Source organism: Lithobates pipiens, unplaced genomic scaffold (genome assembly GCF_037356315.1).
Source record: "Lithobates pipiens isolate NorthernLeopardFrog02 unplaced genomic scaffold, aLitPip1_a1.2 Scaffold_19, whole genome shotgun sequence".
Taxonomy (NCBI): Eukaryota; Metazoa; Chordata; class Amphibia; order Anura; family Ranidae; genus Lithobates; species Lithobates pipiens.
In genome coordinates this window covers 332,357,417-332,382,713 of record NW_027507764.1, presented here as the reverse complement: position 1 = coordinate 332,382,713, position 25,297 = coordinate 332,357,417, and the positions used below count along the sequence as shown (strand labels likewise).

At 48.0% G+C, this 25,297-nt stretch overlaps 1 protein-coding gene across 1 annotated transcript in view; it reads left to right on the top strand.

Annotated features, from left to right (window-relative positions):
* PIGN (phosphatidylinositol glycan anchor biosynthesis class N) overlaps positions 1 to 25,297 on the top strand; it is a 618,025-nt gene that overhangs the window by 59,381 nt on the left and 533,347 nt on the right. Inside the window, exon 7 of the mRNA XM_077492054.1 lies at positions 18,507 to 18,637. Coding sequence (XP_077348180.1) covers positions 18,507 to 18,637 — 131 coding nt within the window. The remainder of the gene's footprint in view (positions 1 to 18,506; positions 18,638 to 25,297) is intronic.

The window sequence follows — 25,297 nt, the reverse complement described above, 5'->3', positions numbered from 1 at the left end:
ACCAAAATATACTGGTGTCCTCTAGCTGACTTTACAATGGGACCCACTAAATCCATGGCAATACGCTCAAAAGGCACCTCTATAATAGGGAGCGAAACCAAAGGACTGCGAAAATGTGACACTGGGGCACTAACCTGACATGTGGGGCACGACTCACAGTATTTTTTAATGTCATCATATATGGCCGGCCAAAAAAACCTCTGGAGAACCCTCTCTCGCGTTTTGTCAGTCCCCAAGTGTCCCCCAAGAACATGGTTATGTGCCATGTCAAGCACCTGACGCCGGTACGGCTTAGGTACCAGAAGCTGTTCCACAATCTCATCCTTAACCTTATTGACTCTATAGAAAAGATCATTAGTCACCGAAAAATGTGGAAATCTTTTTTCAGCATCTGGTTCCTGAGGTACCCCGTTCATAACAGCAACCTGCTCTCTCGCATTTTTGAGAGTGGGGTCCTGTAATTGTGCAGCCCCAAAATTATCGCTAGACACCTCTAAGTCTAGTATATTTTGCTCAGTGGGAGGAGCCTCCTCCTCCCCAGCCAGGACCTGCAAAGGAAAACAATCATTTTCATCCTGTACACTTTTATCATTCACAGTGGACAAGGCAACCCCCTTAGAGGTATCCTCACTCCTTTTGGGGATTTTTCTTTTTTCCCAGAGAGCCCAGAATAAAGGAAAATCGCGCCCCAATATTACATTATGCATGAGGTTTTTAACCACACCCACTTCATATTGTACTGTGCCTTGTTCAGTCCCGACTTTAGCCAGCACTATAGGGTACACTTTTGTATCACCATGTATACACACAACGCTCATATGCTTTTTAGACTCTAAGTCCCCAGTCACCAGGCTAGCATGCACCAAGGTTACGAGGCTTCCTGAGTCCATTAACGCTTTAACAGGAAAGTCATTGATTGTGATGTCGCAGATTTGCGGTTCAGTCTCTAGTCCAGGAACTGCAGCACAAGATGGTTCCGCAAATAGCGACTGACGCCGGCTAGCGTCACATTCCATGGGTTCAGAGGTAAGAGGGCAATGGGCCGACACGTGTCCCGCCTCATGGCATCTCCAACACTGGATAGGGCCTGGTCTCTTTGGCAAGGAGTCCTTTTCAGAGCCCCTTAGCCACCCGGGACCATCACCAGTCTTTTGTCCCTGAGACACCACTTGAGCCCTTTTTCCTCCATCAGCACCCCTCCACACTCCCCCAATAGATGGAAGTCTCTTACCAGCTGACGGCACAGATCTGGCGCTCCGGGGAGGTGAAGATTCTGCAGGAACATCACAGAGGTAGTCCTCAGTCGCCTGGAACCTCTCCACAAGGTTGACAAGTTCGTTCGCATTCTTAGGATCACCTTGTCCCACCCAGCGTTGCAAGTCAGTAGGAAGGGCTCGGAGGTAGCGATCCATCACGACCTTCTCTAGGATTTGTGCAGGAGTAGAAGTGTCTGGCTCCAACCACTTTCTTGCCAAATGGATTAGGTCATACATTTGGGACCTCGCTGATTTGTCCAGACTGTAGCTCCAGTTGCGTACCCTCCGGGCACGGACTGCAGTAGTAACTCCTAGTCGGGCAAGCATCTCCTCTTTTAGCCGAGTATAGTCCTTAACCTCTTGCTCACTGAGGTCATAGTAGGCTTTTTGAGGTTCACCTGTTAAATAGGGCACAATTACCTCTGCCCACTCAGCGGCTGGTAACTTCTCTCGCTCAGCCACGCGCTCAAATACTGTTAGATAGGCTTCAACATCGTCCTCAGCAGTCATCTTTTGCAGCGCTTTCTGCACAGTCCTTCTCCCAGAAAAAATCTCTGGAGCGGCTCCCATCACCACAGGCGCCTCTCGATTTGCTATCAGGTGCTCAATAAGTTGTTGTTGTGCAGCCATGGACTGTTCATGTCGTCTATTGGCCTCTATCTGAGCCTGCTGTTGTGCAGCCATGGACTGTTCATGTCGTTGCTGTTGTTGCAAACTCACTTGCATAAACTGCTTCAGCATCTCCTCCATGTTGCTGGACTGTTCCTGGAGTGTCATTGCAGCTTTCACCCAAGACATAAGCAGCTGTAGCCAAGTCTGTCCACACCGTTGCCCCTAGCAACCGACTTTGCCCGCATTCGAACACCAATTGTAAGGGATCTTCCCGGGGTAGGGTGTGTTTGGACACAGTTCACAGCAGACTTGGAATTTATAAAGCAGATCTTGGCGTTTATTCGTGGTACAAACAGTCCAGCAAACAAAATATACAGCAACCCCGTGCTTTCTAAGTACAACAAAAATAAAAGTCCTAGCCCGGCTGGGCGCTTACTAACAGGTTCTGCTCACCTATCTGACACTTATGAACACAGCGTCTTTCGCCTGGATATCGCAGGGTGAGTTTTAGCTCCAGCAGTGGCTGTGCTTGCAGCTTCCTTCAACACACAGATTGTTCATTCCCTGGCTGAGAGCAACCACCTGCAGACCCTGCAGTGCTTTTAGCTTCCCAGGCTAATTAGGATCAAAGCTCACCTGATCCCAAACCCAGAACTGGATCGGGGGATGTGGAATGACAGGTCCCTCTACCAAACCTACCTGCCATTCCATATAAACCCAGGCCCGGCAAAATTAAATAACAACTCAGCAGCATATCGCTGCTGAGAAACTGATCCATCCTGGATTTACCATCTCACACTGTGTAGCAACCTAGGTGAGATGTACACCCCCTCGATCACTTCTCCAGTGACATGTCTACACTACCTACACTAAATCTAGAATTTATTTTAGATTATTTGGTGTTTTAAGAAATATGGGTGCCAATATAGACCCTGTTTTGCCATTAAACTATTCTGTTACATTCAGCCCTCTAAGTTTATTTCCAAAATATATTTCTAAGTATACATTGCTTAATGCCAAGTAAACTTGTAATTCAATCACTTTGTGATTAAGTGGCTTTCCCAGATCTCTCATTGGCAGTAATGATGACACATTTGGCATTTCATTTTAGGATACAGATGTCTGTCAGTCTTTATGAGCTTGATGTTTAATGAGGCTAGGGTGTCTGTCAGTCTTTCAGGCTTGTGACTGGCCTCAAGTTTCTGTGCTCATAAACAAGAACAGTTAATCAATGGTTTTCTTTGACTGATATTGGTGTTGACATCCTGATTTAGCATGCCAATTAGAAGCACTTGATGGCAGCTACAAATGAAATGTAGATGTTGTATTCCACGTTTATGCCTTCACTGATATGTATATGTAAGGGTGAAATAGAGTATAAATAATCTGACCTTGGCCTCTGCTATCTTGAGTGTTTGAATCCTATTTTACTTAATACTAAATGTTAAAGATACTTGATATCTACTTAAACAAAAAAATATTATTTTTGACTCACTTGCACTGCAGTAACATTTTTTTTTGTTGGATCACATTACAAGACACAGGATCCTAAGTCTTTAACCATGTGTAACATGCAGCTTCCTTCAGGTGATTAGATGCTATCAAAGAAAAAAAGATTGCAGGGACCACTCACAGCTAGCCTCAGTTTTGTGGCAAGCAATGGGGAGATCATAAAATACAGGACACAAGATCTTTAGTCTAGCCATGGGACATCCAAAGGCAGTTCAATGGGGGGTTGGGCAACACAGCAAACACACACTGACAGGCCACATCCACAGACACAAATCCCGGACTCTGCCCCGACCCCCGGCGGCTGCATCATTGGATTTGATTGACAGCAGTGGGAGCCAATGGCTGCGCTGCTTTCAATCTATCCAATCAAGAGCCAGGACCCCGTGGAGAGAGGGACAGCACGTCCCAGACGAAGAGATGAAGGGGCTCAGGTAAGTAAAACGGGAGGGCTGGGGGGGGGGGGGGGTGACTGCCAGGATGCATTAAGGTGAAAAAAACACAAGGGTTTACAACCCTTTTAATAAACCATCCTCAATGTTGCTGAGTGAAACATTTGGAGGAGCAAAAGGCCTTTCTGGATTAGGCCAGTCATCACTCTAAGAGCGAGTGGACTGGGAAGGTTTTAACAGGTTTGGGAAATTATAGGGAGGCCATACTGGAGACCTTAGGGTGTGCAGGCTCAGGCTGCTGTAATGCTAAACGAAAACGTACAGCCTCAATAAGGGTAGCAAGGTATCCTTAACCACTTTCAGACCAGACCATTTTGCTGGCTTAAGACCAGACCACTTTTTGCGATTCGGCACTGCGTCGCTTTAACTGACAATTGCGCGGTCATGCAACGTGGCTCTCAAACAAAATTGACGTCCTTTTTTCCCCACAAATAGAGCTTTCTGTTGGTGGTATTTGATCACCCCTGCGGTTTTTATTTTTTGCGATATAAACAAAAATAGAGCCTCATAATTTTTGGTAAAAGAAATCGCAATAAGCGATTATTGATTGGCTTGCGCAAAAGTTATAGCGTTTACAAAATAGGGGATCGTTTTTATGGAGAGAAGAAGAGAGGGGCACCTCTGGGTGCAGATTTTTTCCAAAAACTTTATTTACAATGTGACAGTAGTAAAATTTGCACTCACATTTAGAAGGTTAAAAGTAGACATTTATCACAAGAGGGGTCATCTGCTGTATCTGATTAAGAACGTCAGCCAGTAATCCGGTCCACATCTGTCATCCTTCCTGTTCCTCTCAGCGTTGTCCACTACTGATGTTAGAGAAATGCCGGCTTGTGGTGGACGCAGAGTATGTAAACTCAGAAAGAGGCTTGGGAAGCAGAGACGGCCAGGGCGCGGAGCTGTGATGTCATGAATATGCAACGCGTTTCTTGAGCGTGCGGGTCGAGATTGCAAGATGACCGCGCTCTTTCATCAGGCTAATCAGTGATAAATGCCTACTTTTAACCTTCTAAATGTGAGTGCAAATTTTACTACTGTCACATTGTAAATAAAGTTTTTGGAAAAAATCTGCACCCAGAGGCGCCCCTCTCTTCTTCTCTTCTTATCTTTAGCAATCCAGGAGCTTGGTTTCAGCTCTTTTAAGGTGGCAGCCCTGCATGTGGATCCCCCCCCACAAAATGAACTAAGATCATTCAATTACTCTCCTGGACTTGATTAAGCAGTGCACCTCTGCACTTATTATTCCATGTACTCTCATAGACTTTTTCTCCTAGTGGGAATATAATACTATCATCTTTGATTTGCGCCAAAAACTTGTCTTATGGATAGTTTTTATGGCAAAACGAGGCAGAGACAGCTGGAACTTTATTTCCTGGGCTCCCGCGGACAAGGCCGCGACGGATCCAATATGGCGCCGACCGGGAAATCACAGAGGGCTGGGAAATCCTCTCAGCCAGCCGCAGCAGCGTCTCACCTGCCGAAAGGGACAGCCTCCCTGGCCTCTCCGGTGCGATCCCCAGGATCGGTGAGCGATTCCGCCCCCCCTGTCTCCCCTGGGTCCCTGGATGGCCGCTCAGAGATTTCTGACCTCATGGGGGATGAAGTGATCCATCGCCATATTATGTCTCTCCCCACCAGGGAGGACCTGGAGCGGTTTACTAGCAGGGTGGAGAAAGCTTTTACTGCTGATATTGCCCAACTTAAAACGGATACCACACATCTGGGTCACAGAGTGGAGTCACTGGAAGAGAAGTTGGAGGAGGCTCTCCCCATCATTGCTCTGCTGCAGCCTAGATGTCAGATGCAGGACCATCAGATTGACATGTTGCTGGGACAATTAGATGATGTGGAAAATCGCAGCAGAAGGACCAATATCAGGATTAGAGGCCTGCCAGAGGCTACTGCCTCCAGAGATATTATCCCCACACTGACGTCTTCAGGGATATATTGGGCCTACCAGCTTCTTCTCCCATTGAAATTGATGGAGCTCATAGAGCACTGAGACCCCCGTCTCAAGACGCTGACAATCCTAGAGACATTATCTGTAAACTTCACAAGTATACTATCAAAGACCGTATTATGCAAAAAGTGTGAGGCAAGTCCTTTTATGACTTTGATGGTGCACGACTGACTTTCTATCAAGATCTCTCCAGGCGCACCCTTATGCGGCGGAGGGCCCTCCACTCCCTCCTTTCTGGGATCCAAGCCACGGGACTGACATACCGCTGGGGCTTCCCCTTTTCCTTACCCGTGCACAAAGATGGAAGACAGGTTACCCTGAGCACTAAAGACGATCTCCCACACTTCCTCTCATCTTTGGGGTTGGAACCCGTGGACTTCCCGGATTGGAGAGGACCCCCTGGCAACCTGGCTATCCCACTCCCTCAACGGTGGTCCACAGTCACACATAAAAATCAGAGGAGGGATAGGCAAAACTCGACCTGAGACCCCTCAGCGGCATCATCTACTACCAGAGACTGACGCTGGGACTGAGCCGTGCGGCTGAATGCCAAATACTGGCCCTTTGATTTGTACTAGAAAAGGTCTTTGGCCCCTTTATGGTGACTATGCTTTGATTCTGAGCCCCCCGGATGTTCCTAGATGAAGGCTGTACCCCATGTGGCTACCAGGTCCGGCAGCTCTGGCCTCCAGATCCCCTGGCGAATCCTTTCCAGCTTTAGGGACTGCTCAGAAACTCATCTTGGGCCTACCCGACGGAGGTTGCCACCCCTTTCATCGTGTGACGGAGGTGGACATGCCACAACACCCTTTTTCTCTTTTCTCCGAGCACCAGGGGGCGGGGGTTATTTGATCACCAAGATGGCCATCTCCGGGATCCCCACCCTTCCCCGACAAACACTTACTGCGACCCTGGGTACAGCCCTGCTGTGCATTGCGGCCCTCACCCGGGATAGGGATCGAACTTTCCAGCTTGCCTGCCCAGACCCCACGGTCTGCCAGCTGACACTGGTTCTTTACTACAACAATTTTTCCCCAAACTAAAGTTCTGCTTTTTTCAGATGCGATGGGCGGAGATGGGACCTTCTATCTTCCCCCTTATGTTGGTACACGTTCCCCACGTAGGCCACCCATTTATGGGTTTAGTTCCCTATTGGGGACTTTAGGCTGTGGCTTGAGGTTCCCCCCCATACCGAGGGGGATCTCACCCCCAGCATACCGCTGCCAAGTTCAATACTACGGTTGATGTTATGCTATTGTGTTATTGTCGTTTCCATGACTAACCCATTGTGTCTTTTCTTTCCCTCTTTCCCCCCCCCCCTTCCTCACCCCTCTTACCGCCCTCCCTTCCTAGGAGCATACCCTTGCTGCAGTCCTTGCACCAGGCGAGTTGGGACATTCGACAACTCCTCTACCCTCCAGTTCTTCCATGTCTACACTTAAGGTAATATCTTGCAATGTGCGAGGTCTCTGCTCCCCAAGGAAGCAGAATAAATTGTTTTGGAGAGCGTAAGAAGTTGCGGGCACAAGTGGTCTTTCTACAGGAGACACATTTTACCCACCACTCCTTGCCCAGACTACCCACCCACATGTTTAATCAGTGGTTTCACAGTACATCCCCTAAGTCCAAGTCCAAAGGCACTACAATAGCAATACACATCCTTTTCAACATGAAGATTGCAGAATAGACCCTCAGGGCCGCTCTATTTTCATAAAGGGCACCATTGCTGGTAGCATGTACACATTCGCCTCAATTTATGCACCCAATTCTGACCAATTTGCTTTCTTAGATAATACCCTTGACCTGCTGACAGAATTCAAGGCAGGTTTTCTGATTCTCGGAGGGGACTTTAATGTTAGCTCGACACCTCCAGCGCCCGACCCTCGTACTCCTATGCTTTTCTCAAACATTTTCGCAAATCACTTCAGGCACACCTCCTACTTGACACCTGGAGGGTTTCTCACCCCTCCGGCTGTGATTTTAGCTACTACTCGACCGTCCATGACGTATATACCCGCATAGATCATATCTATGTTGACCGCCCCGCGCTGGAGCTCCTGCAGAACGCATCCATTGGCAGCATCACTCTATCTGACCATGCCCCGGTTGTAGTGACCATTATGCTCCCGTCTAGCCCCCATAGGGCCTAGACACGGAGACTAAACAAGAATTTACTGGATGATTCTGCAGTGGTTACGAAGGTGCCAGAGTTCATCACTCACTATTTCAGGGAAAACTCTTCAGAGGACCTTAGTGCGGGTACAATCTGGGAGGGCCACAAGGCAGTAATCGGGGAGAATTAATATCCTTGGGCTCCAAACTCAAAAAAAATGTGCCACACTGACTTTACCAAGGTTCTGAACGCCCTACAAGCGGCAGAACTTACCCATAAGCAAGGGGGGGGGGGGGGCCCTGAGGCAAGGCAGAAGCTTCTTGAGTTGCGGGAACTGTTTTTGCGCTTACTAGATCGCCATACGCGTAAACAGGCCAGGCACCTTTCGCACAAATATTATGAGCAAGGCAACAAATGCGGCCGCATGCTTGTTAGGGCCCTTCGCAAGAAGCACGCTCAATCCTATGTACAAAAGCTCCGCTCCCCGTCTGGAGACATTTCGGTCCAGTCCAATAAAATTGCCTCAGGGTTCCAAGAGTTTTATACTCAACTTTATAACTTTATCCCCAGCTCTACCCTCAGACGCCCAGCCTCCCAGATCTGTTGCCATACAGGAATACCTCACGTCAGCGGGGGTCCCTCCACTAAATGCAGAACAATGCGCCGATCTGGAGCGGCCAATTTCCCCAGAGGAGATAGCATTAACGGTGAAGCCCCTACCCAAGGGCAAGAGTCCTGGACCAGATGGTTACACTGGCTCCTACTACAAAACTTTCTTGCCTCTCCTGGTACCACATATGTGTACCTACTTTAATTCCGTGGCGGAAGGGAGTCCCATTCCAACCGAGGCGCTCATGGCGCACATCACGGTGCTGCCAAAGGAAGGCAAGGACCCCACCATCCCCCAAAGCTATCGTCCTATATCCCTCCTTAACGTTTATATTAAAATCCTAGCAAAAGTCCTGGCAAACAGACTTGGGAGTCTCATGCCTCAAATTATCCACCCAGACCAAACAGGGTTTATTCAGGGGAGGGAAGCGAGAGATAACTCCATCAGAGCTATTCAACTCATACACTGGGCTCGCACCAGCCCCAATCCTAAACCACGCATCGTTCTCTCTACCGACGTCGAAAAGGCATTTGACCGTGTAGACTGGACATATTTACAGGCGGTATTGGAAGCTCAGGGGCTAGGGGCAGGCATGTTGTCCTCGATTATGGCCTTGTACTCTACCCCCTGCGCACAAGTGAAGGTGAATGGGGGGCTTTCCTCCTGATTCGAAATGGCATGAGACAGGGGTGTCCCCTCTCTCCCCTCCTTTTCGCCCTGGTACTGGAGCCATTGCTCTGTACTGTGAGAGTGAACGCAGACATAAAGGGCCTGAGGGTAGGGAAGACAGAGCACAAACTGTCGGCATATGCGGACGACATGCTTTTTTACCTTTCTGAACCCCTGATCTCGTTGCCAGTTCTGTTGAGGGAACTGAAGAACTTCGGGCGTTATCCAATTTCAAGATCAACTTTTCCAAGTCTGAGATAGTTGACAGACCACTTTGATACCTTATATACTACCAACTCCCCCCCTTAATTAGCACGGTAAGGACAGATCTCTCGCAGTGGACCAAGACCGCCTTTACGTGGTTAGGTCGTATTAATATTATAAAAATGAACATCCTACCCCCGTATACTCCTTTTTTTTTTTTTTTTTTTTTTTGCAGATGATACCCATATCCCTTCCCAAAACGTTTTTTACCCAGATAAATAGCACACTGTCGGAATTTGTGTGGAACACAAAGAAACCGAGAATAGCCATGAAATTACTGAGGCGCTCGAAACAGGCGGGGGGCTTGGGGGTCCCGGACATCCTGAAGTATCACAGGGCTATTGTCCTACAGAGGATACTTAACTGGAAGTTCCATACTCAGTCTAAAATGTGGGTCTCATTAAAAAAATGGTTAGCTGGGAGAGACTTGGCTTATACACCCTGGCTATCCCGGGAACATAGGGGACTGTCGAATGATACCTCTGCACTAACAGTACAGGCTCTTTCAACATGGAACAAAATGAATCAGACCTTTCGTCTGTCCCCTCCTGTGTCACCGCTAGCCCCGCTGGGGGGGTTCCTGTGGTTCCCGCCAGGGGAACAGAGGGCCTTCTTTGGCCCCTGGGTGGACGATGGAAACGCCAGCTGTGGAAAATTGATGAGCGAGGGTAAACTGGTCAGCTATGCTATGAATCCTTACAGACTGGTCACGCGAGCACCACCATGAACTTTTGGTGGTACAGGCAACTACAACACTTTTTCGAACTTCACGGCCACTCAATAAGAGACATGGCGCCCCTCACGCCCTTTGAACGTCTCTTTGTGGAAGAGGAACCCATTCCCCACATGATCTCGGAAATTTACCGCTTGTTCGGTCCTGATACCGAGAACACTAGACCAACGTATATACGGGTATGGGGGAGAGACCTACAGTTTAATTTTTCTGTGACTCAATTGTCCCACCTTTACAAATTCACTCAGACAAACTCCATGGAATCCAAAACCCAAGAAATGAATTATAAAAACCTGTCTCGCTGGTACGGAGTGCCAGCAGACCTAGCACGTATGTACCCTTCGGTATCGGACCGGTGTTGGAGGGAATGTGGCCAACGGGGCACCCTCCTACACATTTGGTGGGACTGCCCACGAATCAAACCATACTGGGCAGACATCCAATCCCAAATAAAAGCAATCTTGAATTTGGATACTCCACTATCTCCAGCTAATTATCTTCTGCACATCCCTCTGGTCCTGATTGGTAGATACAAAAAGAGCACCTTGCCACATCTGCTGAATGCGGCTAGACGCCTTCTCCCAATCTACTGGAAACAAAACTAGAATCCCCTCACAGGAGGAATGGGTCAAAAAAATCAATGACATTAGAGAGGCTGAACATTGGGTAGCAACATGTAGAGGTACGAGGGCTCGGTTTGACATCACATGGCAGCCTTGGACAGCCTACATGTTCGACACTATTTACACATCCTCCAGCCTTGGCCTGGCTCTCTTGGAGCTAGCAGAACTGTCCCTGAGATCTCGCACAGGTATTGGCACCATTGCCTAGTAACTGATATTCACCACCTTGCCCCTCTTTTGGAGAGGCGAATCCACCGCTAAGACTCGCCTGGTGCAAGATTGCTATACTTTCTCGAGACTGCAGGTAAGCTCCATCTCCCTCCCCCATCCACCCCTCCCAACCCTCCTGTTTTCCTATCTCCCTCTCTCCCCCCCAATCTTCTTTTCCATTCTTCTTTTCTCTATTTTACACTTCAGTATGACCTTACTTACTAATGGCCTCTCCGGCATGGAGATGTAGTTGTGAGCTTTGTTGCCTGCAAGATAGCTGGTCCTGTGGCTGCCTCGCCTAGCTGGTGAAGGGGAATCCCTCTGTCTGGAGGGGCAATTGAATGTTCATCCCTCCTGGGCAGTGAGACTGCTGTGGGCCTGCTTCACCCCGGGGGGAGACTCGGGAGAGGTAGATGGAGGCAGCTTAGCCCCCTCTCCTGGGGTTACCACCCGGGGGCTGCCCTGTGCTTCCCAGACCCTATGTATACGGGGGGGGGGACGGGTCGGGCCTCGGCTGGTCCCCTCCATGAAGCTAAAGCACTTTCCGGCAGGGTCACAGATCAAAGAAGCCAGAACAGATATGGATATGCAGGAGACATTGCAGGTACTAGCTTAAAGCAAGGCACTGGGTCTACATGGCCGACTGAGACCATCTTCTCTTTGCTTTCCTGAACAAAACAAACAGGTTTCATTGTTTCTTTCTTATATGACTTGTAATTGGTCCTGGCATACCTGTCTTATGTGTACTCAAGTGTATTCCTTTGTTAAAATGTTTCAAAATAAAGATTTTACAAAAATAAATAAAAAATGGACGTACCTGTACGCCAGTATGCCTGCCCGTGCCATTCTGCCGACGTAGATCGGTGTGCGCCGGTCGAGAACTGGTTAAAGTGATTCCTAAGGTTGCAATTTTTTTTTAAATAGCAAAAATGTTATACTTACCTGCTCTGTGCACTGGCTTTGCACAGAGCAGCCCTGATCCTCTTCTTTTTGGGTCCCCTGCTGACTGTCCTAGCCACTCCCCTTGCTGAGTGCTCCTAATAGCAAGCCTCTTGCTATGGGGCCATTGAGCCATGCTCCTGTGAATGGACATTGTTTCACTTTCTGTGATTTGACAGCAACAGCCAATGGCTCCTGTGGAGATCTACTTTTATGAAGACTTTTTCAATAGGGGGACACAGAACCATAGTAGTTACTATATGGGTTAATAGACCACCTTTAGGTGATGGACACTGGCACGACCTAAGGCAAGAAGTGCACTCCTTATATAACCCCTCCCACTACTGGGAGTACCTCAGTTTTTTCGCCAGTGTTTAAGGTGTTGGTCATGAGTAAAGATGTGTTGTGCTGAGCTCCACTGGAAAAATCCTTGCTGGTGTCCTTTTTTGGGCCTAATGGAATGGTGCCCAGGCCTCGTATCCAAAGAAACAAGGTTTTGGATGCAAATGCTTCTGTTTTTAGAGAGCTGAACCCTAGGATCCAGTACTTTTTGGTAGTAAGACCATAAAGTTTTACTGGCAGGGTGCTGTTGCAGGTCCAGGATTGTGGGCTACCTCTAGGTTCCCCTGCCCCTGAAGGTTACGGAGCCCACCGTGAAGGGTGAAGATTGGGTTTACCTCAGAAAACCATGCGGCGTAAAGGTAAGTTGAGTTTTCTAAGAAATATTTTTGAATTTTTTTATGAATGTCTCCTTTAAGTAAATAATGTTGTCATGCCTATGTGCCACCACAGGGGGCTGTATTGAGCACTCACCACCTCATGCTGGAAACAGAGCTGTATCAGGAGCCGATCACTTCCTCCTTCTCCTCCGGCCAAAGCAGCAGATCCTCCGGTAAGAGGGGAGGGGACTTGTCTCCCCGCCTGTGGCTCCCCTGTTCTGGGATTCCCCCCTCGGGGGGTCTGAAAGCCTGAATTCACTTTTTTGAAAAAAAAATAAAAATGCAGCGGCTGCTCAGCGGTTTTGTCATATAACCCCCACCCCCCGCAATGCTAGGTCTGGGTACTAAGGTACCTATAGTCTGCCGCTCGCACGGGAAAACCCCTTTTAAAAACGGGGGTGGGGCCGTAGACAACACGGGGGCGGGGCTAAAGGCGTCAGCGTTCTCCGACGCCAGATGCACGTGGAGGAAGCTTATAAAAGCACACTGTGTGCTGCTGCTGGCTGTGGAGGGACATGAGCAGAGAGGTGGCATTTTTTCCGGTTTGGTGATACAGGCATTTTCTTTTGACACATTATTACTGCTTCAGGCTTGGCATTAATAGCAGCATTATATTGCTGGACTATAGCCTAGCAGTGTGCATTCTTCTGGTAGTGCCTCTGCTTTGTGCTTCAGGCTATGAGTGGAAGAGGGACCAGGAACTCCTCAAAGGGTTCTAGGGGTCTGATTGTTTTACAACAACCTAAATCCATTTCCAATAGAATGTCATCCTCCTCTGAGAGTTATGCGGTCGGTCAGATTGAGCCGCCAGGGGAGTCTGATGTTGCAGCAGCACTGGACACTTCAGCCCCTATATATATATATATATATATATATATATATATATATATATAAATATATATATATATACACACAGGAGAAGATTGATGCTATGATTACTCTCCATAGTGGGTCCAAGCATAGCAGATCCCCATCCAGTGCTTAGGACCCTCATACTGAGGTGCAAGGGGAAGGAAGGTCTTCCAAAAGATCTGTAAGATACTAATATATTCTCATCTGAGGATCCTAATATGGAGGGAGAAGTGTCACAAGACAGTTTGCTTGTACACTCCCTTACTAAATTGGTTCGTTCAACCTTTTTGATGCCTGTAGCGCAGTTTTTTGATGAACCCACCTTTGGTTTGGGATCACTAAAGCCTCCCCCATCTGAGGATGCTTTTCCTATTCATTCATGGCTAAAAAAGCTGATATATTCGGAATGGGAATACCCGGATAAGCAATTTTTTTGATGAACAAAAATCTCACTTGTCCGGTGGATAATGCGCAGATGTTAAAGGATCCAACAGATAAAAAGATGGAATTTCTTTTTAAGAACACCATGTCTCTGGCAAGTTGAGTAACGCAGCCGGTTCTTGCGGCAATTGGTGTATCTCAGTCCATAAAGGATCAGTTTGTGGAGGTACTTCCTGATCAGCAGGCCCAGCAATGGGCTGGCGTATCAGATGCACTATGTCTTACGGTGGACGCTATGAAAGATTCTATCATTCAAGCCTCACGGCTTATGCTAGGACTAGTGCATACTCGCAGAGTCCTGTGGCTGAAGAATTTGTCAGCCGAAACACCGCGTAAGAAGCTTTTGGCCATTTTATGGTGAAAGGTTATTTGGGATGATCTGGATAAATACATCCAAAGAATCTCTAATGGGAAAAGCTCTCTTTTACCAGTGAAGAAGTTTAAACATTTCTCCTTTTAAGCGTGCTGCCTCTCCAATGCCAGTGGCATCTGCCTCTCGACGGCTTCCACCGTCAGGTTCAAGAGGAAGACCTCAAGGGCAGCCCCAGGGCCGAAATAGGCCAAAAGAGGACTTGGGGCAGAAAGCCCACAAAACATAATGTTAAAGACTCCTTATGAAGGGGCGCCCCCGCTTACTCGGGTGGGGGGAAGGCTTCTGCAATTTTCAAAGATCTGGCAGGAGCAATGTCAAGACAGATGGGTGGCTTCCTCAGTTTCTCTAGAAGAAGATCTTGGTTTGCCGAGATCATAAAGATGGCAGTAGGATTCCCTTTGGACCCTGCCATTGTGGCCAGACCTTCTCGCGCAAGGTCCGGTATTCCATCCTACCTTACAAATGCAAAATTTAACGGTTTGGCTATTGAAACCCACATTCTAAGGAACCGTGGGTTATCCCCTTCAGTAGTGTCTACTTTGGTTAATGCTAGGAAGCCGGCCTCCAGAGTCATTTACTATAGAGTCCTGAAGGCATATGTTTCCTGGTGTGGATCCAGGGGTTGGCACCCCAGGAACTATGTTATAGGTAGGATCCTTGAATTCCTGCAAATGGGATTAGAAATTTAAGCTGGCTTTGAGTACTATCAAGGGCCAGGTTTCGGCCTGATCAGTGTTTTTCCCAACGGTCTCTTGCTTCTCGCTCTCTGGTGTGTCATTTTATTCAGGGGTAACACAAATCAATCCCCCTGTCAGGGCACATCTAAATCCTTGGGATTTGAATTTAGTCGTATCGGCTTTACAGAATCAGCCTTTTGAGCCTATACGGGAGATTCCCTTGGCTCTTTGACAAGGAAAATAGTCTTTTTGGTTGCCATATCCTCTGCTAGAAGAGTATCTGAATTGGCGGCTCTGTCTTGTAAAGAGCCATATTTGATCATGCATAAGGATAAGGTGGTTTTGCGTCCTCATCCTGAATTACTACCAAAGGTGGTGACAGGTTTTCATTTGAACCAGGATATTATTCTACATTCTGTCTTCCCAGAACCTTGATCTAGGGAAGAGAAGGCACTACATTCCCTTGATGTAGTAAGAGCGATCAAAGTCTATTTAAAGGCAACCACTCAGGTTCGCAAAACAGATGTGTTGTTTGTACTGCCAGAAGGTCCTAAAAGAGGACAGGCAGCATCAAAATCTACTATTTCCAAATGAATTTGTCAAGTGATTGTTCAAGCTTATGATCTATGGAAGAAAATTCCTCCTTTTCATGTTAAAGCACACTCCACCAGGGCTGTTAGTGCCTCTTGGGTGGTGTATCATCAGGCCTCTATGGCTTCAGATCTGCAAGGCCACAACTTGGTATTCAGTTCATACATTTACCAGATTCTATCAAATCGATGTTAAAGGTCATGAGGATATTGCCTTTGGGTGTAGTGTACTGCAGGCTGCAGTATAAATCCTCTAGCCTCTTAATGCCCTACTTTTTTTGTTGTGTCTCCCTCCCTTCAGTTGTGATTGCTATGGGACATCCCACATAGTAACTACTATGGCTCTGTGTCCCCTGATGTATGAAAAGAAAATAGGATTTTTTAAACAGCTTAACTGTAAAATCCTTTTCTTTGAGGTACATAAGGGGACACAGAGGTCCTTCCCTTCTTTGTTATACACATGTATTGCTTGGCTACAAAACTGAGGTACTCCCAGTAGTGGGAGGGGTTATATAGGGAGTGCACTTCTTATCTTAGGGAGTGCCAGTGCCCATCACCTAAAGGTGGCCTATTAACCCACATAGTAACTACTATGGCTCTGTGTACCTCAATAAAAGGATTTTACAGGTAAGCTGTTTTAAAAATCCTGTTTTTAGATGTGTGGCTTAACCAGAATTTTTTCCTTTTGCTATACAAAGAAACCATACTACAGCTTTTATGACTGGAAAGTGATCTGTGAATAGAAGGTAGGCGGATAATTGATGTACCTCATCCATTCATAGATCTTGTTTCATTCATTGAAACTATGGTATGGTGTCAGTAAATAGCGGAGCTGGGAGGAAAGGGCAGGCATAGCCAGGCTTTCTCGATGTAAACCTGTGACAACAACTAAGTTGTAATAACCCCTGCAGCACCAGAAGATTATGGTGACAGGAGTCAATAGTTGTCTTTTTAAAAAAGTCCAATTGGTTATTATGGGCAACACAAGACCTGTTCTACTATTATAATTCTTTATTTGTTTAGCATCATCATCTCCTTTGGTGCTATAGAAAGTAGTGGATGTACCAAAGGTGTAATATAAGAGATGCAGTAGATAAAATGTTTCTAAACTAACATATACAGTTGTTTAGGAATACAGTGCAGTAACTTGAAGCAATTGGAGAGCCCCTTTACAGTTCAAAGGACATTCAACACACAAGCTTTAATGTATCACGCTACCATTTTCAATAACCTTTCATTACACAGATATACACTATATTATCAAAAGTATTGTGACTCCTGCCTTTACATGAACTTTATGGCATCCCTGTCCGTAGGGTTTAGTATTGAGTTAGCCCACCCTTTTCATCTATAACAGCTTCAGCTCTTCTGGAAAGGCTGTCCACAAGGTTTAGGAGTGTGTCTATGGGAATGTTTGACCTTTCTTCCAGAAGCACATTTGTGAGGTCAGGCATTAATGTGGATGAGAAGGCCTGGCTCACAGTCTTTGCTTTAATTCATCAGAAAGGGGGTTTATCAGGTTGAGGTCAGGACTCGGTGCAGACCAGTCAAATACCTCTACCCCAATCTCGCTCATCCATGTCTTTATGGACCTCGTTTGTGCACTAGTGCGCAGTTATGTTGGAACAGGAAGGGGACATCCCCAAACTTTTCCCACAAAGTTGGGAGCATGAAATTGTCCAAAATGTTTTGGTATGCTGGCGCCTTAAAGCGGAGGTCCACCCTAAAGTGGACCTTCCGCTCATCGGAACCCTCCCCCCCTCCGGCGCCACAATTGGCACCTTTCAGGGGGGAGGGGGGTGCAGATACCTGTACAGTACAGGTATCTGCACCCACTTCCGGGATAGCTCTCTGCGGAAAGGAGCGTAGATTACACCCCTTTCCGCAAGTGCCCGCCCCTTTCCGCAAGTGCCCCGCTGCCTGCTGGGAAACACACAGATCCCACAGGCAGCGGGGACCGTCCTTATTGCGCAGCGCGACTCGCGCATGCGCAGTAGGGAACTGGGAAATTAAGCCGAAAGGCTCCATTTCCTGATTCCCATACCCAAGATGGTGGCGGCAGCACCCGAGAGACGATCTAGAGATCGGCTTCGGGTGCCGACATCGCGGGCGCGCTGGACAGGTAAGTGCCACTATTTTAAAAGTCAGCAGCTGCAGTATTTGTAGCTGCTGGCTTTAAAAAAAAAAAAAAAAAAAAAACGTGGAGTCCCGGCGGACTACCGCTTTAAGAGTTCCCTTCACGGGAACTAAGGGGCCAGGCCCAACCCCTGGAAAAAAACCCCCACACATAATCCCCCTCCATCAAATGATTTGGACCAGTGCACAAAGTAAGGTCCATAAAGACATAGATGAGTGAGCTTGGGGTGGAGGAACTTGTTAGCACTCACTTGTGCTCCTAAGGCTAGCCATACCTTATACAAAAATGTAAAAAATGTCATGTGGGTACAGTTTAGCATGACTGCACAATTGTCATTTAAGTTGTGACAGCGCTGAAAGCTGATAATTGGACTGGTCAGGAAGGGGGTAAAAGTGACCAGTAGGCACTTTGGGTTAGTGTTAATTGTATGAGTTACCATAGTGAGAGTAGATTATTGTAACACCTCACCGGCCTCTATGCCAAACATTGGCATAAGCCACATCATCACATGGCAGGATTTTCCACTGGAATACATTACAGCCCCAGGGACACTAGAGCTCTTGATCAAAAAAAAAAATAAAAAAAATTACACGAAGGTCACTTTTGTCTTTGGATATTGTCAGATCTCTCCATGAGGAAGAAACTATTATCCATCTTTCATTCCAAATGTGTAAATGAAAAAGGAAGCTATTGTACGTCAGTGTATATTTCATTTCTTATCTGCTTATCACTTCAATGACTACCTTTCTGATCAATTCCCCAAAAAGGGAGTACAAAGAAAATGTGAAAAAAGTTGATGAAGGTGTCAAAGAAATGGTAACCCTGATTGAAGATTTTTATGGATATGATGATAAAACAGCTTTCATCTTCACCTCTGACCACGGCATGACAGACTGGGGTGAGTAGAACTATGTATCAATTTGTAATTTTGCAATGATTTTCTTTTGTTAGTGTACATTTACTGTACAAGATATGAGGTTTTTTTTTTTTTTAATTTCCTTCTCAGTATATCTTAAATACTGATTTTTGTCTTATGTCAAAAATCCTTTCTTTTTCAAATAAGTCAGATTTTTTTGTTAACCGAAAAAGTCAGATTTACTCTGTATTTTTGTAAGCGGGATACATCTTGGTAAATTACCAGGAATTTTACAGCCCTTTCCGATATCATGAAACATAAACTAAGCATAACTAAGCAGGCTCATGACTTTTTTAGCTGCATCAAAAATTATTTGACTGGACTTTGTCAAGTAACATTTGCAATAAGTTTCCCCTACGGTTGACCTTGTTGTTTTATTTATCTGCATATGCTCATGATTTTAATTATTAACATCAACTAAATATGATTGTCAAGTAACTTGGAAAGCAGCATCAGCATTAAGCTTTTCCCAAAGGTTTGCAATGCTCTCTTCAATGACAAAGTAAGACATTTATTGATCTAGAACAGCATTTCTCAATCTGTTTTTCAGTCACAGCACCCTTTGAAAGTATGCAAAATTCTCAGGGCACCCCAGTCAAATTATACTTTGGGGTTGATTTATAAAAACCGTAAAAAGCAAAATCTGGTGCCGTTGGGCATGGTAGCCAATCGGCTTCTAACTTCAGTTTGTTCAATTCAGCTTTGACAATAAACCTGCATGCTGATTGGTTTTTGCACTCTCCAGATTTAGTAAATCATCCCCCTTGTGTTGGGTCTTTTTTGGTGGTAAATGTTAATGGAAATCTCCTGATCTTTTTTTTTTTCCTATCAAAGGACAAAATGGGCAAAAATAGTGAAAAAAAAAATGTCTCTTTTGTTCATTGACGGACACAGCACCTTTAATCTTGACCTTTAGGGTTATATCGCCACCTTCAGGAGAGGACTAAACAGAACAGGTAAAAACAGCAAAACTGCACAGTACCGCCCAGGGTGCGTTCCTACTGGCTATAACCCCTCACTCTGCTTCCAGCAGCTCAGTTTTTTTTCCTGCCTAGTATAGGAGAAGGACCTGGCTCCCTGTGGGGACCAATGGTCCTTGGAATCTTTTGATTTTTGCTGCTTTTTGATTCTTGTGATCTACAATCAACAGCCGGGCTGGGTGACAAGCTGGATAATATAGATTCTGGTAGTCTTCCCAGCCTGGCCATCGAGCGTGTGCAGACCTTAGCTACGTGCTGGGTCAGCCACGGCATGCCCCGTCTAATCCAGGGGCGGCCGGTGGGCTATATGCTCCGGGGAACACATATGACTAGGCTACCGCTGTCCATGTCACAGTGTGACATGGCTGACAGCCACCCCGTACTGCTAGGGTCATGGGTCTGTCTGTGGAATGCATCCACCAGTCCCTACAGGGAGGAGTAAGTATGGTTTCACCGGTCTTGGCAGGATAGAGCAGCTGGGCATTACTTGGGAGGTCAACTAGGGGGTGTCTTTATCTCCCTTTCTGCTCTCCCTGTCCCTTCCCCTCCTCCCCATGCTGAGGGGCCGCTGTGTGACTGGGCAAAGGACCCCATGGTATCCAGGTTAAATAAGGTAAACACGATTCCGGTGGAAGGGTCCCCCTCTTTCAAGGACCCTGCCGACAGAAGGGCCAAGGCGGTTGCCCGGTCCACGTATACGGTGGTGGGGTCAGCATTGTGGCCAGTGTTAGCCATGGCCTTGGTGTCACAAACGCTTACTGAATGGGCTAAGTTGTTGCAACGCGAGTTGGAGAAGGAACAGGTTTCCTTGGTCTGCGTGGAACTGGCAGACCAGTTGGTGCATGGCCTGAAGTATGTCTGTGATGAGGCCTTGGATACTGCCCTCTTGCTTTCTAGAGCCTCAGTATCAGCAGTGGTGCTGCGTCGCCTGATGTGGCTTAAATGCTAGTCTGCGGACCAGGCTTCTAAAAAAGCGCTGGTGGATTTGCCTTTCCAAGGTGAGAGCCTCTTTGGAGCCTCACTGGATAACATTATTAAGAATGTTACAGGGGAAAGAGTACTTTGATCCCACAGTCCAGAAAGGGTAAGGAGCCACGCCGTAGGCAGGGGCCCTCCTTGTCCACTCAGAAGCTGATTTTTCGTCCACCCGGGTCAGCAGGTAAGCGTTCCCAGTCTGACAAGGTGCCTGCCGAGGGACAAAAATGTCCCTGGTTTTGCAGGCCGAACAAGCCTGCAAGCAAATCTGTTGCCGCATGAAGGTTTGCCCCCGCCCGACTCTTGGGTGGGGGGTCGCCTTCGGGAGTTTGCAGCACGATGGACCTCCCTCCTTTCCAACCAGTGCGTCTGCGAACTGGTTTCATAGCCTACAAGGTGGAGTTTCTTTCTTGTCTGCCAAACAAAAAAAATATCTCTTTTGTTCATTGACGGACACAGCATCTTCATCTTGACCTTAGGGTTATATCGCCACCTTCAGGAGAGGACTAGGCAGAACATGTAAAAACAGCAAAACTGCACAGTACCGCTCAGGGGGTGGTTCTACTGGCTATAACCCCTCACACTTCATCCAGCAGCTCAGTTTTTTTCTGCCTAGTGTAGGAGAAGGACCTGGCTCCGGTGGGGACTATTGTACCTGGGAATTTTTTCGTTTTTCTGCATTTTTGATTCCTGTGATCTACAATCAACAGCCTGGGTTGGCCACGACATGCCCGTCTGAGCCAAGGGCGGCCGGTGAGCTATATACTCTAGGGCACACACATGACCGGGCTACTGCTGTCCATGTCACAGTGTGCCATGGCCGACAGCCACCCTGTACTGCTTGGGTGATGGGTCTGTCCGTGGAATGCATCCAGCAGTCCCTGCAGGAGGGGTAAGTATGGTTCCACCTGTCTCGGCAGGATGGAGCAGCTGGGCATTCCCTGGGAGGTCGATTAGGGGGTCTCTCACTCTCCCTTTCTTCTCTCCCTGTCCCTTTCCCTCCTCCCCATGCTATGGGCCGCTGTGTGACTGAGCATATGGGGGTGCAGTGCATGTACCTGGCCGGGGGTCCTCCGAGTCCTGGCAGGGGGCTGCCCTTGGTGTTGGGGGTCCGCTCATCCTCTTCCCTGTTTCTTGGGCCATGGTGGGGTGTTTTGGTGTGTACGCCATTCGGGGAGGTTTCTGCGTGGACCGCAGTCATTTTCTAGTAGCCTCACCTTGTTTTGCCTCTAGTGCTGGGTGGCTGTTTCCTTCTAGAACAGTGCACTTTTTACACAGAACACCTCGTGGCTGACACAGGGGAGTGCCTACAGCGGCAGCACAGCGCAGTACCTGGGTCAGGGTGGTGATGCCTGCGGGGGGGGGGCCCTGAGTCTGTGGCAGTTAGGAGGGTGGGCATTTTATGTGACTTGTCTTAGGTCCCTTAGTGGTGACAGGTGAGTGTGGGTCAGCATGGGGTCAGAAGCTGGCGTCTTCTGGGGAAAGCTCTGATTCAGACTCGGGTCCCGCTGAGGCAGGCATCCCCTGTAATGACATTTCAGAGGATTCAGACAGTGAGAATGACTCTGTGTCCGGGTCAGCACAGGAAAAAGCACTTGTAGGAGCACTTATCACAGCAGTGCGGGATACCCTAAAGATGGAGTATACGGCGGGGGCATATACAGAGGTGTCAGTCCCTTTCGGGTCCCACAAGCAGGCCCGCACAGCTAAGGTTTTTCCTTACCTAACTTATTTTGATAAGTTTATTTACAAGGAGTGGGGAAGCCCGCAGTGGGCCTTTTCAGTCCCGAGACGCATGGCGGTGCGTTACCGCTTTGAGGAGAGTTTCCTGAAGAAATGGACATCTCCTCCAATTGTTGACCCCCCCCGATGTCCAGGTTAAATAAGGTAACCACAATTTTGGTGGAAGGGACCCCTGCTTTCAAGAACCTTGGTGACAGGAGGGCCGAGGCATTTGCCCGGTCCATGTTTATGGTGGTGGGGTCGGCATTGCGGCCAGTGCTGGCCACGGCCCTGGTGTCCCAGACACTTACTAAATGGGCTAAATTGTTGTACCATGAGTTGGAGAAGCAACAGGCTTCCCCGGTCTGCGTGGAGCTGGCGGACCAGTTGGTGCAGGGCCTTAAGTATGTCTCTGATGCAGCCTTAGATATGGCCCCCGAGCCTCAGTATCAGCTGTGGTGCTATGTTGCCTGATTTAGCTAAAATGCTGGTCTGCGGACCAGGCATCTAACAAAGCACTGGCAGAATTGCCCTTCCAGGGAGATAGGCTATTTGGAGCCTCGCTGGATGACATTATTAAGAATGTTACTGGGGGTAAGAGTATGTTGCTCCCTTAGTCCAGAAAAGGTAAGGAGCCACGCCATAGGCAAGGGCCCTCCTTTTCCGCTCCGAAGCGGATTTTTTATCCACCCGGGTCGGCAGGTAAGTGTTCCCAGTCCGACAAGGTGCCTGTTGAGGGACAAAAGCGTGCCTGGTTTCGCAAAGCCGAACAAGCCTGCGAGCAAATCTGTTGCCGCATGAAGGTTTGCCCTGCCTGATTCTCGGGTGGGGGGTCGCCTTTGGGAGTTTGCAGCTCGGTGGATCTCCCTACTTTCCAACCAGTGGATCTGCAAACTGGTTTCATTAGGATACAAGATAGTTTCTTTCTTGTCCGCCAAACAGTTTTTTTCCCTCCAACCTTCATTCTCTTCCTGGTTCATCTGAATCTGAAAGCCCTGTTCGGGGCAATACAGGACCTGCTGCAGCGAGGGGTGATAGTGCCTGTGCCGACGCCAGAAAGGTTTTAGGGATTCTACTCCAATCTGTTTGTAGTCCCAAAGAAGAAAGGGGTCCGTCCAGTCCTGCATCTCAGGGCCCTCAACAGCTTTGTGAAAGTACAAAGGTTCAGGATGGAATCAGTTCGCTCAGTGGTCGCTGCACTCCATCAGGAGGATTTTCTAGCATCCCTGGACATTAAGGACGCATACTTGCATGTCCTTATATGCGTCAGGCATCAGAGGTTTCTGCGATTTGCGGTTGGGGACGAGCACTATCAATTTGTAGCTCTCCCTTTTGGCCCTGGCGTTGGTACCAAGGGTCTTCACCAAGGTGCTAGCCCCAATTCTGGCTTTGCTAAGGCAGCGAGGGATCGCAATCATGGGTTACCTGGACGACCTCTTTCTGAGAGCAGCTTCCGTCTCAGAATTAAGGGAGGATGTGGCAATCACCATGGGTTACCTGGGCTTGCTTCTGGACTCCTCAGAGGCAAGAGTCTTTCTCCCTTTGGACAAGCTGCAGACTCTTCAAGCTGCGGTGAATTTGTTGGTGTCCAGCAGGTGGTCATGCGAGTCCTGGGTCTCATGGTAGCCACTGTCGAGGCGGTATCGTATGCTCAATTTCACACTCGAGTCTTGCAAAAAGTGTCCAAATGGGACAAATCTCCGTTATCTCTGGATTGTCAGATTCGGGTGAGCCAGCTAGTCAGGCATTCCCTGCTCTGGTGGCTGAGGTCTCCGGCCCTTCGGTCTGGGAAGTCGTTCCTTCCTCTTCATTGGATGATGATCACAACAGACGCCAGCCTGACCGGTTGGGAGGGAGTTTGGGGCGTACAGGGTCGTTGGACGCAGGAAGAATCCCGCCTGCCGATCAATGTGCTGGAACTTTGGCGAAAAGGCGGTGCCTCTCCACATGGTCACAGAGGCTGCAGGAGCGTCCGGTCAGGATCCAGTCGGACAATGCCGCGGCGGTGGCGTATGTCAACCATCAAGGAGGAACAAGGAGCTCGGCTGCAGCCTTGGAGGTCACTCACGTCCTGTGGTGGGCAGAGCTGCGTGTGCCAGCTTTGTCAGCCGTATACATTCCCGGGCGTAGAAAACTGGCAAAATGGACTACTTAAGTCATCAGATGCTGGACCAAGGGGAATGGTCGCATCCGGATGTATTTCGGCTCCTTTCCCTAAGATGGGGAACGTCAGATGTGGATCTCTTGGCCTCTCAGCTCATTCAGAAGGTACAGAGGTCTGTGGTCAGGTCAAAAGATCCCTGGGTGGATGCGGCAGACGCATTGGTGGCTCCATGGGGGCTGATTTATGCCTTCCCCCACTCAGACTCTTACCCTGTCTGCTACACAGAGCGGAGGCTGAGGGAATTCCAGTCATTCTGATTGCCCCAGATTGGCCTCGACATCCTTGGTACGCCGACAGTCAGAATGGTGGCGGATGTTCCTTGGCGGCTGCCGATGCGGGAGGACCTTCTGTCGCAAGGTCCAATACCTCATCCTGCTTTTCTGTCACTGGTTTTAACGGCATTGCTGTTGAAAGCCAGGTGCTGAGGGACTGAGGACTGCTGGATTCGGTAATCTCCACTATGCTGACAGCACGGATGTCCTCTTCTTGGAAGATTTATCATCGTATGTGAAAAGCCTACATCTCCATGTGTAAGGAGATGGGATGGCGTCCACGTAAATATTCAGTTTCCAGGTTCCTGCTGTTTTTGCAGCAAGGAGTGGATCAGAAGCTTGCATTAAGTGGCAGATATCAGTTTTGGCTGTCTTTTTTCAGCGAACTTTGGCGACTCATTCATTGGTGAGTATTGACACTCTCTCAGAAGGTAGTCTTTCTAGTGGCTATTACATCTGCCAGGAGGGTTTCTGAGTTGGCGGCCTTGTCATGTAAGCCTCCCTACTTGATCCTCCACAAGGATAAGGT